We start from the raw sequence: 12,872 nt of genomic DNA, 5'->3' as shown, positions 1-12,872 counted from the left end.
TCAATGATTCATGATCACAAACAAGAAAGGACACACAAGACAATGTTACAACGCTGCTTCCTTCAGAGTAGGACCAATTCTGCACGGGTATCATTTGCAAATGTATAAGAAAGATGGGAGAAAAGGGTGAAAGAGAAACATAATGTGAGAAAGAAAGAAGGCTGAGGCATAATGACATCAGAGACAAACTACAGAATAAACAGAAAAGCGCAAGAAAGAAGAGCAAAAGAGAATGGAAACATTGATAGAAAGTTAGCCAAAAGATTATGGAAGTGGAAAGACCCCAGAAGAAGATTTATACAGAGGACAGTGAGATGGAAATAGAAAAAGAATGAGAAGACATGGCTATGTTCTGACTACATCAGATATACAAGCATCAGAATGTTAGGGATCAGCAGTGGTGCACATCAGGGGTGTGTACTTAACCGACTGCTCTACTCTCTCTACACTCATGACTGTGTGGCTAGGCATAGCTCAAATGCCATCTATAAATTTGCTGTTGATACAACCATTGTTGGCTGAATCTCAGATGGACATAAGAGGGCGTACAGGAGCAAGATATACCTGTTAGTTGAGTGGTGTTGCAGCAACAACTTTGTACTCAATTAAAGAGCTGATTGTGGGCTTCAGAAAGTGTAAGACGAGGGATCCATGAAAAATCCTCAGAGGGATCAGAACTGGAGAGCGTGAGCAATTCCAATGTCAAGATCTCCTAGGATCTAACCTGGTGCCAACATTTCAATGCAGCTGTAAAGAAGGCAAGACAATGGCTGTATTTCATTAGGAGTTTCAGGAGATTTGGTTTGTCACCCAAGACACTGAAAAACTTCTATAGATGTACCATGGAGAGCATTCTGACAGGATACATCACTGTGATATGACGGGGTGGGGGAGGAGGGAACTACAGCACAGGATCAAAAGCAGTTACAGAAATGTGTAAAATTAGTCAGTTCCAGTTTGGGTACTAGCCTCCAGAATATCCAATTCATCTCCAAGGAGCGATGCTTCAGAGAGGGAGTGTCTATAATTAAGGCACGCACTTAGCGATTCAGGAAGTTTCTTCCCCTCTGCCATCCGATTCCTAAATGAATATTGAACCCTTGAACACTACTTCACTTTTATTAGTTCTATTTTTGGACTATTTTAACTATTTAATACATATATATATTATACTTACTGTAATTGATTTACTTATTTTTTGCTACATTATCATGTTTTGCATTGTACTACTACTGCTAAGTTAACAAATTTCATAACATATGTCAGTGATATTAAACCCAAGTCCAATTCTGATTCTGATCAAGCGATGCAGAGCCACTATACCAGATTTTAGAAGACAGGTGCTCCTCAAACCAATCCTTCCCACTGGAGAAATAAAACACTGATTGGTTGACCACTTTGCAGAGCACTTGAGTTCAATCCACAGTAGTGACAGTAAGCTTCCAGCTTCCGAGCATTTTAATTTCCCACCCCACTTCTAGCTCTCTGCCTGTGACCTACTGCACTCTTTCAATATCCAATGTCCAACTTCAGATCATCATTTTCCATCTAGGCTCACTGCAGCCTTGAGGACTCAGTATCAAAATTTATAAACCACTTTCTGGCTAAGTTGACCAGTTCTGCCAATCACTTAGGCTGGTCCTTTTTACTTTTGAATATTCTAACCTGTTGGGCATATCTCAAAGCTTACCATTGGCAACACATTACTAAGACAAATCAGCTCCATCTAATCCTAACCCTAACTGCTTCATGATTTTATCTTGCCATTTCAAAGAAATTCCATTTGTTCTATTCATCCTCCACCTCCATCTTCTGGCAACTGAAAACTGATTTGTTTCCTTTATCCCCCAAAGCTGAGAAAAGATCCAGGACCCAAAACATTAACTGTGTCTTCTTCCATGGATGCTGCCCAATCTGCTGAGTGCTTCCAGCCTTTGTGATTGTTACATAGAATAGTACAGCACAGTACAGGCCCTTCGGCCCACAATGTTGTGCCGACCCTCAAACCCTGCCTCCCATATAAGCCCCCACCTTAGATTCCTCCATACACCTGTCTAGTAGTCTCTTAAACTTCACTAGTGTATCTGCCTCCACCACTGACTCAGGCAGTGCATTCCACGCACCAACCACTCTCTGAGTAAAAAACCTTCCTCTAATATCCCCCTTGAACTTCCCACCCCTTACCTTAAAGCCATGTCCTCTTGTAAGAGGGTAAGAGGTGCTGGCTATCCGCTCTATCTATTCCTCTGATTATCTTGTACACCCCTATCATGTCTCCTCTCATGCTCTTTCTCTCCAATCTCTCCAAAGAGTAAAGCCCTAGCTCCCTTAATCTCTGATCATAATGCATACTTTCTAAACCAGACAGCATCCTGGTAAATCTCCTCTGTACCCTTTCCAATGCTTCCACATCCTTCCTATAGTGAGGTAACCAGAACTGGACACAATACTCCAAGTGTGGCCTAACCAGAGTTTTATAGAGCTGCATCATTACATCGCGACTCTTAAACTCTATCCCTTGACTTATGAAAGCTAACACCTCATAAGCTTTCTTAACTACCCTATCCACCTGTGAGGCAACTTTCAGGGATCTGTGGACATGTACCCCGAGATCCCTCTGCTCCTCCACACTACCAAGTATCCTGCCATTTACTTTGTACTCTGCCTTGGAGTTCATCCTTCCAAAGTGTACCACCTCACACTTCTCCGGGTTGAACTCCATCTGCCACTTCTCAGCCCACTTCTGCATCCTATCAATGTCTCTACAAACTTTGACAATCCTCTACACTATCTACAACACCACCGACCTTTGTGTCATCTGTAAACTTGCCAACCCACCCTTCTACGCCCACATCCAGATCGTTAATAAAAATCACAAAAAGTAGAGGTCCCAGAACAGATCCTTGTGGGACACCACTAGTCACAATTCTCCAATCTGAATGTACTCCCTCCACCACCACCCTCTGCCTTCTGCAGGCAAGCCAATTCTGAATCCACCTGGCCAAACTTCCCTGGATCCCATGCCTACACTACATTAGAGTAGACGTCAGGTTTTGGAAGAACTGCAGTGTCCATCAGTAGGGCAAAGATAGAATACCGAAGGATCATGTATCATCGTGACAGAGAGTGGAAGCGGGTGGGAGCTGACAATAGTTAATGTTCCTTGGCACAATGGTGTAGAAGTAATCATTCAAAATTAGATCTATGAAGAAATAGTAAACATGGCTCTGACACTTTCAAAGTCTTTATGCAGCCTTCCAAGAACAAGGCTTGGTATTTTTCTAAGATATTAGTCAGACTTCACTTGGAGCATTGTGAGCAGTTTTGGCCACTCATCTGAGAAAAGATGCGCTGGCATTGGAGATGGTCCAGAGAAGGTTCACGAGAATGGTCCTGGGAATGAAAGGGTTAATGTACCAGCTTACTTGATGGCTCTGGGGCTGTACTTGCTGGAGCTTAGAAGAATGAGGGGGAATCTCATTGAAACCGATCGAATATGAAAACACCTAGACAGGGTGGAAATGGAGAGTAAGTTTCCAATAGTGGGGGAGTTGTCATAGTCTGGTCCGTGAAGTCCATATTCGGGTTCACGGTCCGGTCCATAGACCCTTGCTCCAGGTTTTCCTGTCTACCCTGTTTCTCTCCTTGTTGAGTTAATTGAGGCAGCTGATGGTAGATGGGTCTGGCTGCATAAATACCTCCAGAGACCAGGGTGTAGTGGCTGGATTGTTCTTGTCCTTACTTCTTGTATCCCTTCCTCTGCCTTCTGTTTCCTCGCCTGAAGCCCTGCCTTGTCTTGCCGGTAACTCTCACCTCGCCTGAAGTTCTGTCTCACCTTGCTTTGCCTGAAGCCCTGGCTTGTGTTGCCGGTATCTCTCGCCTCACCCGAAGTTCTCGTCTTGCCTTGCTTTGCCAGTAGCCTTGCCTTGTCTTGCTGTCTGGTCCTGGAGCCACCCTGTACCTAGCTCCTTTCCTGTCCCTTGCCTCTGCCCAGGTAAGCCAGGCCGTCTTGCCGTTACCTGGGGTTGGTTCTGTCCCTTCCCATCCCTTGCTTCTCTTGGGTGGCGACCCACGCCCTGCCCAGGAGAAGCCTGCCAAGTCTCGCCTCAAGTCTCCAGCCTCACCTGCAGCCTTGTCTCTTGCCAAGCCAAGCCAAGTCTCTAGCCTCTAGCCTCAAGCTTCAAGCCTATAGATTTCTGCCTCATCCTGCCTGCCTGCCAAGCCTCGTCCTTGCCTAGTTCTGTGGCCCAAGCCAGAGGCAAGACCCAGGTACTGGGTCCTCGTCCAGTCTCTGGCTCGGAATCCAAGCCCGGGCTCCTAGCTCCCTTGTTCAGTCCTGTTCCAGGTTCCTGGTTTTCCTGTCCATATCCTTGCCATTGCCCTGTATCCTAGTCCTGTCCCTAGTACTTCAGTGTCTGTGTCTTGCACTTGGGTCCGTTCCCAGCCACCGCCCTTATGACAGGAGTAGAATCAAAGGGCGTAGCCTCCGAATAGAGGGAAGTCCATTTACAACAGAAATAGAGGAATTTCTTTAGCCAGAGGGTGGCGAATCTCTGGAATTCATTTCCACAGATGGTTTTGAAGGCCAAGTCACTGAGTATATTTAAGGCGGGGGTTGCTAACTTCTTGATTAATCAGGACGTCAAAGGTTATGGGGAGAAGGTAGGAGAATGAGGTTGAAAGGACAATAAATCAGACATGATGGAACAGTGGAGCAGACTCAATAGGTCAAGAGCCTGATGGTCAAGGTAGGTAAAGTTGCAACATTTAAGAGGCAATTGGATAGTACATGAGGGTTTTGGGCTGAATGCCAGCATCTGGGGCTAGCAGGGATGATGCTGTGGTCAGCATGGACCAGTTGGGCCAAAGGATCCATTTTTGTGCCCTATTACTTTATGACCCAATGACACATTGGTGAAATTGTGATCAGTCAGGAAAACTACCAAAGGATACCATGGACTATAGGCTAGTTAGAAAGTTCATCAGAGAATAAAAAACAGATGGAATTTACTCTGGATAAATGTGAGGTGCTGAATTTTGGGAGGTCAAATGAAAGAGGAGAGTTTACAATACATGGCAAGATCCTTGTGAGTATCAATGTACTGAGGGATCCTGGGATACATGCCTATAGCTCCCTGAAACTGGCAACATAAGTGGATGGAGCGGAAACAGAAGCATACTGTCTACTCGTGTCCTGTTAAACCTTCAGCCTGATGGAAGAAGCCATCTCCCTGTCCTGTTGCTCTGCAAAGTTTCACTCTTAGGTTTCCAGTAACTCACAAGATGCACGAGGACTCACCAGCCAGCCGGGGGAACTCAAGCCATTGTGAAGGAAACAACTGTCATCTCAGCACATTTGTGGAAGGCAGAGCGAAGCAACAGCCCCAAAGGAAGTAGGCAGAGTGAGCTTACAGAGGATCACTTTCGTTGAAAGAATGTAAAAATGAGTAATTTCAGCAGGCCTGTCAGCTATTTGATAGTGTGCCTGCCTGTAAAATAAATACACACACATCTGAATTTTAATGTATTTCCTGTCTGCTTCTCTGCTGGCTGTTCTGTGGCTTATCAAATGTGGCATTCAGGCAGTTCAACTTTAATCTGGTAAAGCTTCACTACAACTGTCTTATATCACGACTCTGCTCATTACAGTATAAGCATCGCTAGGATCTGTTCACGTCTGACCAAGCATCTTTGGGTTAGGAATGTTCCCAGGTGTCTATGGAGGCAACGCACTGGCACCGCTCCTGGAGAACAAAATACTTCAGTCGGAATATATAGGCTATGGGCCGGCTGGTGGCACCATGACATCGGCGCCGGACTCGGGAGCAGAGGTTCCCGGGTTTGAAACCAGTTGGGTCCGCTCCCAAGTACGCTTTCCATCCGTGCAGGGTTGAGTGTCGAGATCGCAACTCGACCTCGTAAAACAAAGGGAAAAATGCTGTGAAATGTCTGTGTGAGGAGTGGCCTGCCACACAGTCTCTCTCTCGCTCCGCACCTTGTAAAAGCCATGAAACAGACAACATCAGAGACGCATGCACGCACACGCAGACGCGCACGCATGCAGGGACACACCAAAAAAAAAGGAACGATAGGCTCACACCCATAAACCAATAACTCTGGCAGGGAGGTACAGAATCCGCACTAATGTTCCAAAGCCAATAGGAAAAGAATAGGGTGTTGCATAATCAAAGCTTATACACTAATGAGTTTTAAGAGGGTAGGGAACCATATGGCCAGGGTTCATCAGGGACAGTGCTGCTGCAAACTAACCAGCCATCCCAGTGGCCAGTCTGACTTGCAAAGCAGCAAAGCTTCTCATATATTGCCAAGATAATGTGGAAGCCACTTTGAGGGTCAACATCTGGTTGATTGTCAGTTACATTTACACTGCTCAACAGAACATACCTTCTGCATAAGAAATTCTTGAAACTGAACTAAACTAAATAACGACTGAAGAGATCAAGAATCATTTTATTCTCCGTATACATTCACATGTATTAGAAATTTGCTGTGGTGCGGTAGTGCACCATGCAACAAAAACATTCAACAATTATAAAGAATTTTTTTAAAACACTCAAAATATAAAATTAGAGGTTAAAGTACGGATATGGAATAAAATGTGGATAAAAAGTGATATGATTTATTTACAGCGAAGTGATGAGGGTAATAGATAGAGGGCAGTTGAGGGGGAGGGGAGGGTGCTAACTGGAATGTTTGATCAGATTTACTGACTGGGGGAAGAAACTTTTAAGATTGAGTGAACTTTTTATTTTAATAGTCCTGTAGCACTTTACAGAATGACTTTTACCAATGACTTTTCCTGCCCGCTCCTTTGTCCTGCAAACATACAAGTCTGCAATGATGGTAGACTGCAGTCTATAACCTTTTCTGCTGCCCTGACAGCTTTGCTGTAGCTTTTGTGTATTGAGAGAGGTCCCGACACCAAACCAGACATGGCTGATCTGAGGCATTTTCTATAAAGGAAGTGTAGAATTGCACCAGTATGTTCTGGGGAAGATGAAATTTTACCAAATGCTGCAAGAATTACACCCTCTACCAAGCCTTTATGTTAAAGAAGGAGATATGATTCTCCCACATGAGGTCCAGGAACCTGAATGGTGAAACAGTGCCACTGTAGAGTTATTGATGATAAGTGGGTGGAAAGAAATATGTTTTTCCTGAAATCAATATACATCTCCACAGTTTTGAGGGCTTTCAACTCAAATTGCTGCTGTTTATTTTATATTTTTTAAACCAGAATATAAAAGGAGTCAACTAAAAAGTGTTAAATGATCCAGAATTCAAAATTTTGTATGGATAAAATTTGATGAGAGATACGGAGTCAGTAAAAGCCAAACCCATCACATGCCAACTATTAAATCTATCAACTCTCAAAAATACTGTCAAGGCAGTGCTCATTTATTTGAAATAGGTTTTTTTTTTCCTTTTTTTGTGGCTTTCCTCTTCACTGTCTCTCAACAATGTCCTCCCTATTTGAGTCAATTACACAGGATAGGGTTCAATGACATTCGCTGGATGCTCTCTAGGACCTCTCGGCACACCACTACTTGATACCTCTCTTCCATTCTCTTTGCTGGGCTGGAAGACAATCAGCAGTGAGAAAGGTGATTAAACATATTGAGCATTCAGCTAAACACCATCATATCTTAAACATGTTCAAAGAAAGGTCCTCTGCATGCCAGCATGTGTTGATAGGCTAGTAACCAGGGTGTCTGGGGGAAGGGGCTGGAACCATTAGACCTCATTGTGGCATGGAAAACATCAGCAGAAGGACATTGATGGAGGGTGGAACTGATGGAACCGGATAAGAGATGAAGCTTCAGAGATAGCTGTAAGTCTAATTGACTACTGTGGACACCCAACCAGAGGGTGACGTATGTAAACAGCTCAGCAGTGGTGCTGATCGTGCAAGTAGGGTGCCGAAGCCATTGACAGTGAGGTGGGGGAAGAGGCAAGCAGGAAGGATACTACTTAACAAATCAGCCGCCTATAAGGCGGCAAACGCCTTCAGCTCCACAGCCTATAATCAGGGCTTGGGAGCATTGACTGCGGAAAGGGGCCCCTCCCGTCCAGTTAAGATTTAATTCCATTCAAGCGGCTTGTGACTTTTGAGGGTCTCGAATACTTAAAGGAGTTTTACATAATTGAGAGGTGGTAAAGATATCTGTGTAATTCAGCCGTCTAAATCCCGGATGGTTTTGGCCATTCTACTGCCCTTCCTTCCAAAAATACAATCGGGTGCTTAATAATCAGTGGGCAAAAGGCCTGTTTCCAGAAAGCAGGGCTCTCTAAAGTGACCCCAGAACAAAATCAGATGGATCCTAAACTATATCGAGAGGAGGAGGTAAACCCAACTCAGCTGAAGACAAACTAGTCAGAAATGAGATCCATGCTCATCTTAAAAACACCCCTTGAATAAACCGAGAGCTAAGATATACCACAACCGTATAAATCAAACTTTAACAACAAATTCCCAAAGCTGCTTTATAAGCATTTAAGGGGAGAAGTAGAATGAAAGGCCACTTTGCACTGAAACCCCTCCTGCTGTTTATCATCCGCAATACTCCTACCTTGGAAAGCCCCGCCATTCTTTTCAATTCTGTATTTCAGTTCAAAGCTCAGGAACTGGATGCTCTGTAGGACCTCTCGGCGCACCACTACTTGATACCGTTCTTCCATTCTCTTTGTGCAACAGGTTGGCTCGTTGTGCATACAGATCTGTAAATCCCCATCTGTAACAATAAGGAAGGCCAGTCAGTAGGGGAGACACACAAGGGAAGGTCAACACGAGGAATTCTGCAGATGCTGGAAAGTCAAGCAACACAGATCAAAGTTGCTGGTGAACACAGCAAGCCAGGCAGCATCTCTAGGAGGAGGTACAGTCGACGTTTCAGGCCGAGACCCTTCGTCAGGACTAACTGAAGGAAACCCCCTCCTGTCTTCTCCTATCATCCCCCTCCCCCTTTCAAATCTCTTACTAGCTCTTCCTTCAGTTAGTCCTGACGAAGGGTCTCAGCCTGAAACGTCGACTGTACCTCTTCCTAGCGATGCTGCCTGGCCTGCTGCGTTCACCAGCAACTTTGAAGGGAAGGTCAAACCCGACAGAAAAATATTGAAGTATTTCTCATAGAAGTGCCCAAAGTCACAGAGAGCATTGGGAATCTTGCTGTGCTGAAATACGTTGTTTGAATGGTAAATGTAAAGAAAAGAGCAACAGTAGGCTTTGTCATTCAGAATTTCACTTCGATATGTGAATTCACTCAACCTATACATGCAAACCTTACTCTGTGCTTTGGAATGGCGATAAGTGGAACGTGACTGACTGCTTTATTCCTCTGGACACAATTAACAATAGATGTGCCTTCAACAAATATATACATCACATATATTTGACTGCAAAGAGAGTGTAAATAGAAGGTACCTTTTGGAGAGGGTATGGTTTTAGAATAAGGGGCTGATCAATTCAGACTGAGGTGCATAAAGAACATCAGAGATTCTTTATCCTCTGAAAAGAAATCTCTATCTCAGAAAGTAGTGGAAGCTGGATTATTAGAAGTGCACATTTAGAGGTATTTAAATGTTTGAAAGCTCAGGAAATGGACTGCTATAGGGGACTGGCACAGAAGGGGAGATAAGGTCACAGCTAGATCAGCCATGTGGTAATATTGAATTGTGGGGACATTTTGAGGGGCCAAGAGGCCCACATCTGTTTCAATCTTCTTGCATTCCTGAATCCTTGTCTCCATTCTTGAATCCAACTTGGATGGCCTCTTGGTTGAATAAGGTCCCACAGGCACATACTCATTTCTTTCACTAGCTAGGCTCACACATGGGAAAAACACAAAGCAGGACGTGGTGCTATGCCATCACTGATGCCAGATAGTAAATGGCTGCAAAGGGTAGCAAATGACGCTGCAGATATTGGCACAGGGGCAGAAAGCAAACTGCTAGAGGAGCTCTGTGAGTCATATAGCCTCTTTGGGGGGAGAGGGACCTCAACATTTGGAGTTGAGATCCTGCAGGCTATTCATTCACATGGGCACCACGAATTAATCTATTCCTGTCCCAGCAAGCATTCACGTAGCAGATCATTTTCCAAGAGGATTCACCAAAGCAAAGTACAGCAATTGGTATGCAGATAGGCAAAGCAATCAAAACAGCTGATAGAATACTACTGTATTCTGAGCATTAAAAGGCAGGAAGTGATAGTTTGAATGCATAGAGTCTCAGTCTGAGTGAATTGTTGTATTGTGTTTGATTTGGAAGCTGTGCCTTCAGAAAGGAGAAGAACAATACTGAATTCAATTGTACTGACTTTATTACTTACATCCTTCATATACATGAGTAAAAATCTCTACATTACATATTCATTTAAATGTGCAATGTACAATTTATAGTAGTTTGTACTAAATATTATGTACAACAGGACAGTCAATATCATATAGAAATACAGCTATGTCAGCATGAATTAAGCAGTCTGTTGGCCTGGTGGAAGAAGCTATCCGGGAGCTTGTTGGTCCTGTCTTTTATGCTGCGGTACCATTTCCCGGATGGTAGCAGCTGAAACAGTTTGTGGTTGGGGTGACTGGTGTCCCCAATGATCCTACGGGCCCTTTTTACACACCTGTCTTTGTAAATATCCTGAATAGTGGGAAGTTCACATCTACAGATGATCTGGTATTTAAAGAGTTAAATTATAAGGACAGGCTGCACAAACTGGGCTGGTGTTCCCTTAGGGACTAAAGGTTGAAGGGTGAGCTGATCAAAGTGCTTCAAGTATTAAAGGATTCTATAGAATGAATAGAGACTATTTTATCTGATATACTGAAATGTACCCTTAGTCATATGAACCGAACAGACAACAAACTAGTATCTGCTTCTGCAACGTCACCTCCACAATTCAATTCTAGCAAAGTCATTTCAGAAATGCCAAACAATGCAAACTCACAGTACATTATATGGTAGGATTTGATCTTTAAAGGTAATGTTACTTAATGTTGATCACATATATATTCACATGTAATAATAAAGCACCTTCTATGTTAATAATCACAGTTTCTTTTTACATTCCAGGGACAAACTGCCAGCTTCCGCATCTACTCCTGGTAACATATTCCACACATCTACCACTCTTTGCCTGAAAAAAAACTTGCCCAGTTGTGATTTATTGATTCATGCAAATATATGTTTCATTTTGACAGATGGACATATACTGTCATTGATAAATATCTGCTCCCTTACCAATAATTCTATAATCATAAAGATTCAAATGATATATTAAAAGTACAAATCCTATCAAAATCATAGTCCTTCAAGTTAACAGAAGTAACAGAAAACAAAGTTCATATTCTGCATGTGGGACGCCAATGGCTAATTCATGCCGTCTTAAAATTAAAGCTTGCTCATTTAGGACAGAAATTCAATTGGAAATTGCAAGTTTTGTTTTAATTAAGAGTTGCAGGAAACAGAAGTAAATGCAAATGAATTTTCTGCTACGTTTCCTACTTTACAAGGATCAGACATCGAAAGTACATTATTGTCAGCATGCTTCGGACATTCTGTGGGGAAAAAGAAAAGCAGAATTATTGGACTCTCTCTTTTCAGTTTGGAGATGAATGTTAAAAAGGAACACAGCAGCCAATGTGATGACTTTACCAAAACAGAAGGTACTGGAAACACTCAGAAAAAGTGAGGCAGCATCTGTGGAAAGAGAAATTATTAGTGAGAGTAGATGGTGCCAGTGAGCAACACCACCGAGGACAACATCCCCCAGACAGTTCACAAAATTACTTCTTTCACTTCCTTTACCTCTTATTTTTCTTTAAATGTGGTTCTGCTTCTGTTCGAGCCTGTGATCTACATTTTGGTGCTGTGTTTTTGGCCCGATAGTTTGATCTGGCACTTTGCTATCTCTGAAGATGCTCTAAGAGGCGTGAGGCCTCAAGGCCAAGAGACCTGGAGCCAGGCCGTGAGACCATAATCGACTCCACTTCTTGCCAATCTCATGGATTAAAGTGCGAAGGAAGACTGAAAACATCGAGGTGAGTACAAAAGGTGAGTGTGTCTAGCGCCGTCTACCACCCTCTTACTCACTGTTGCCTGAGGAAGATGTCTGTGGGTGACGGCCTCCCTTTCTCGCCTGCTGCATCTGGAGGACTGTCCCTGCATTTGGATAGTCTCTCTCTTCCCCACACTCTCCCCAAATACTGTAGGATGGTTTGGACCTTGAGCAAGGTTTAATCGATGCCGTTTGCAGATTAGACTCTGCAATTCACATTATGATATGTTTCTAGTCACTTTTTTTTGTTGTTATCCTGGGTGGTTTTGAATCAGGATGGCCAGAAGATAACAAACACTGAGCTGAACTGAATATGCCTGGACTTCCTGGGTTTTTCGCTATTATTTTTTTGCACGATTAGTTTGTGTGTGTGTGGTGTGTGTCTGTGTTTCTGTGTGTGTGTGTTTATGTGTGTGTGTTTGTGTGTGTGTGTGTGTGTGTGGTGTATGTGTGTGTGTATGGTGTGTGTGTATGGTGTGTGTGTATGGTGTGTGTGTGGAGGGGTGTGGGGGGCTGTGGGGGTGTGTGTGTGTGGTGTGTGTGTGTGGTGTGCGTGTGTGGTGTGCGTGTGTGCGCGGTGTGTGCGTGTGTGTGCGCGCGTGTGGTGAGTGTGTGTGGTGTGGGCGTGTGGTTATGGTGTGTGTATGGTGTGTGTGTGGGGGAGGTGTGGGGGGCTGTGTGCGTGTGTGTGTGTGCGCGTGTGGTGAGTGTGTGTGGTGATGGTGTGTGTGTGGGGGGGGTGTGGGGGTCTGTGGGGGTGTGTGTATGGTGTGTGTGTGTGTGCACGTGTGGT

At 43.9% G+C, this 12,872-nt stretch overlaps 1 protein-coding gene across 3 annotated transcripts in view; it reads right to left on the bottom strand.

Moving 5' to 3' along the window:
- The window catches only part of gpc5b (glypican 5b), a 648,632-nt gene that overhangs the window by 576,229 nt on the left and 59,531 nt on the right, over positions 1-12,872 (bottom strand). For all 3 annotated transcript variants that reach the window (XM_063046140.1, XM_063046141.1, XM_063046142.1), the window contains exon 2: positions 8,592-8,753. In XM_063046140.1, the coding sequence (XP_062902210.1) occupies positions 8,592-8,753 (162 nt within the window). The remainder of the gene's footprint in view (positions 1-8,591; positions 8,754-12,872) is intronic.

Source organism: Mobula hypostoma, chromosome 4 (assembly GCF_963921235.1).
Source record: "Mobula hypostoma chromosome 4, sMobHyp1.1, whole genome shotgun sequence".
In the NCBI taxonomy this organism is placed as follows: Eukaryota; Metazoa; Chordata; class Chondrichthyes; order Myliobatiformes; family Myliobatidae; genus Mobula; species Mobula hypostoma.
Note: the sequence above shows the minus strand (reverse complement) of the source record. Positions and strands in the feature narration are given on the sequence as shown.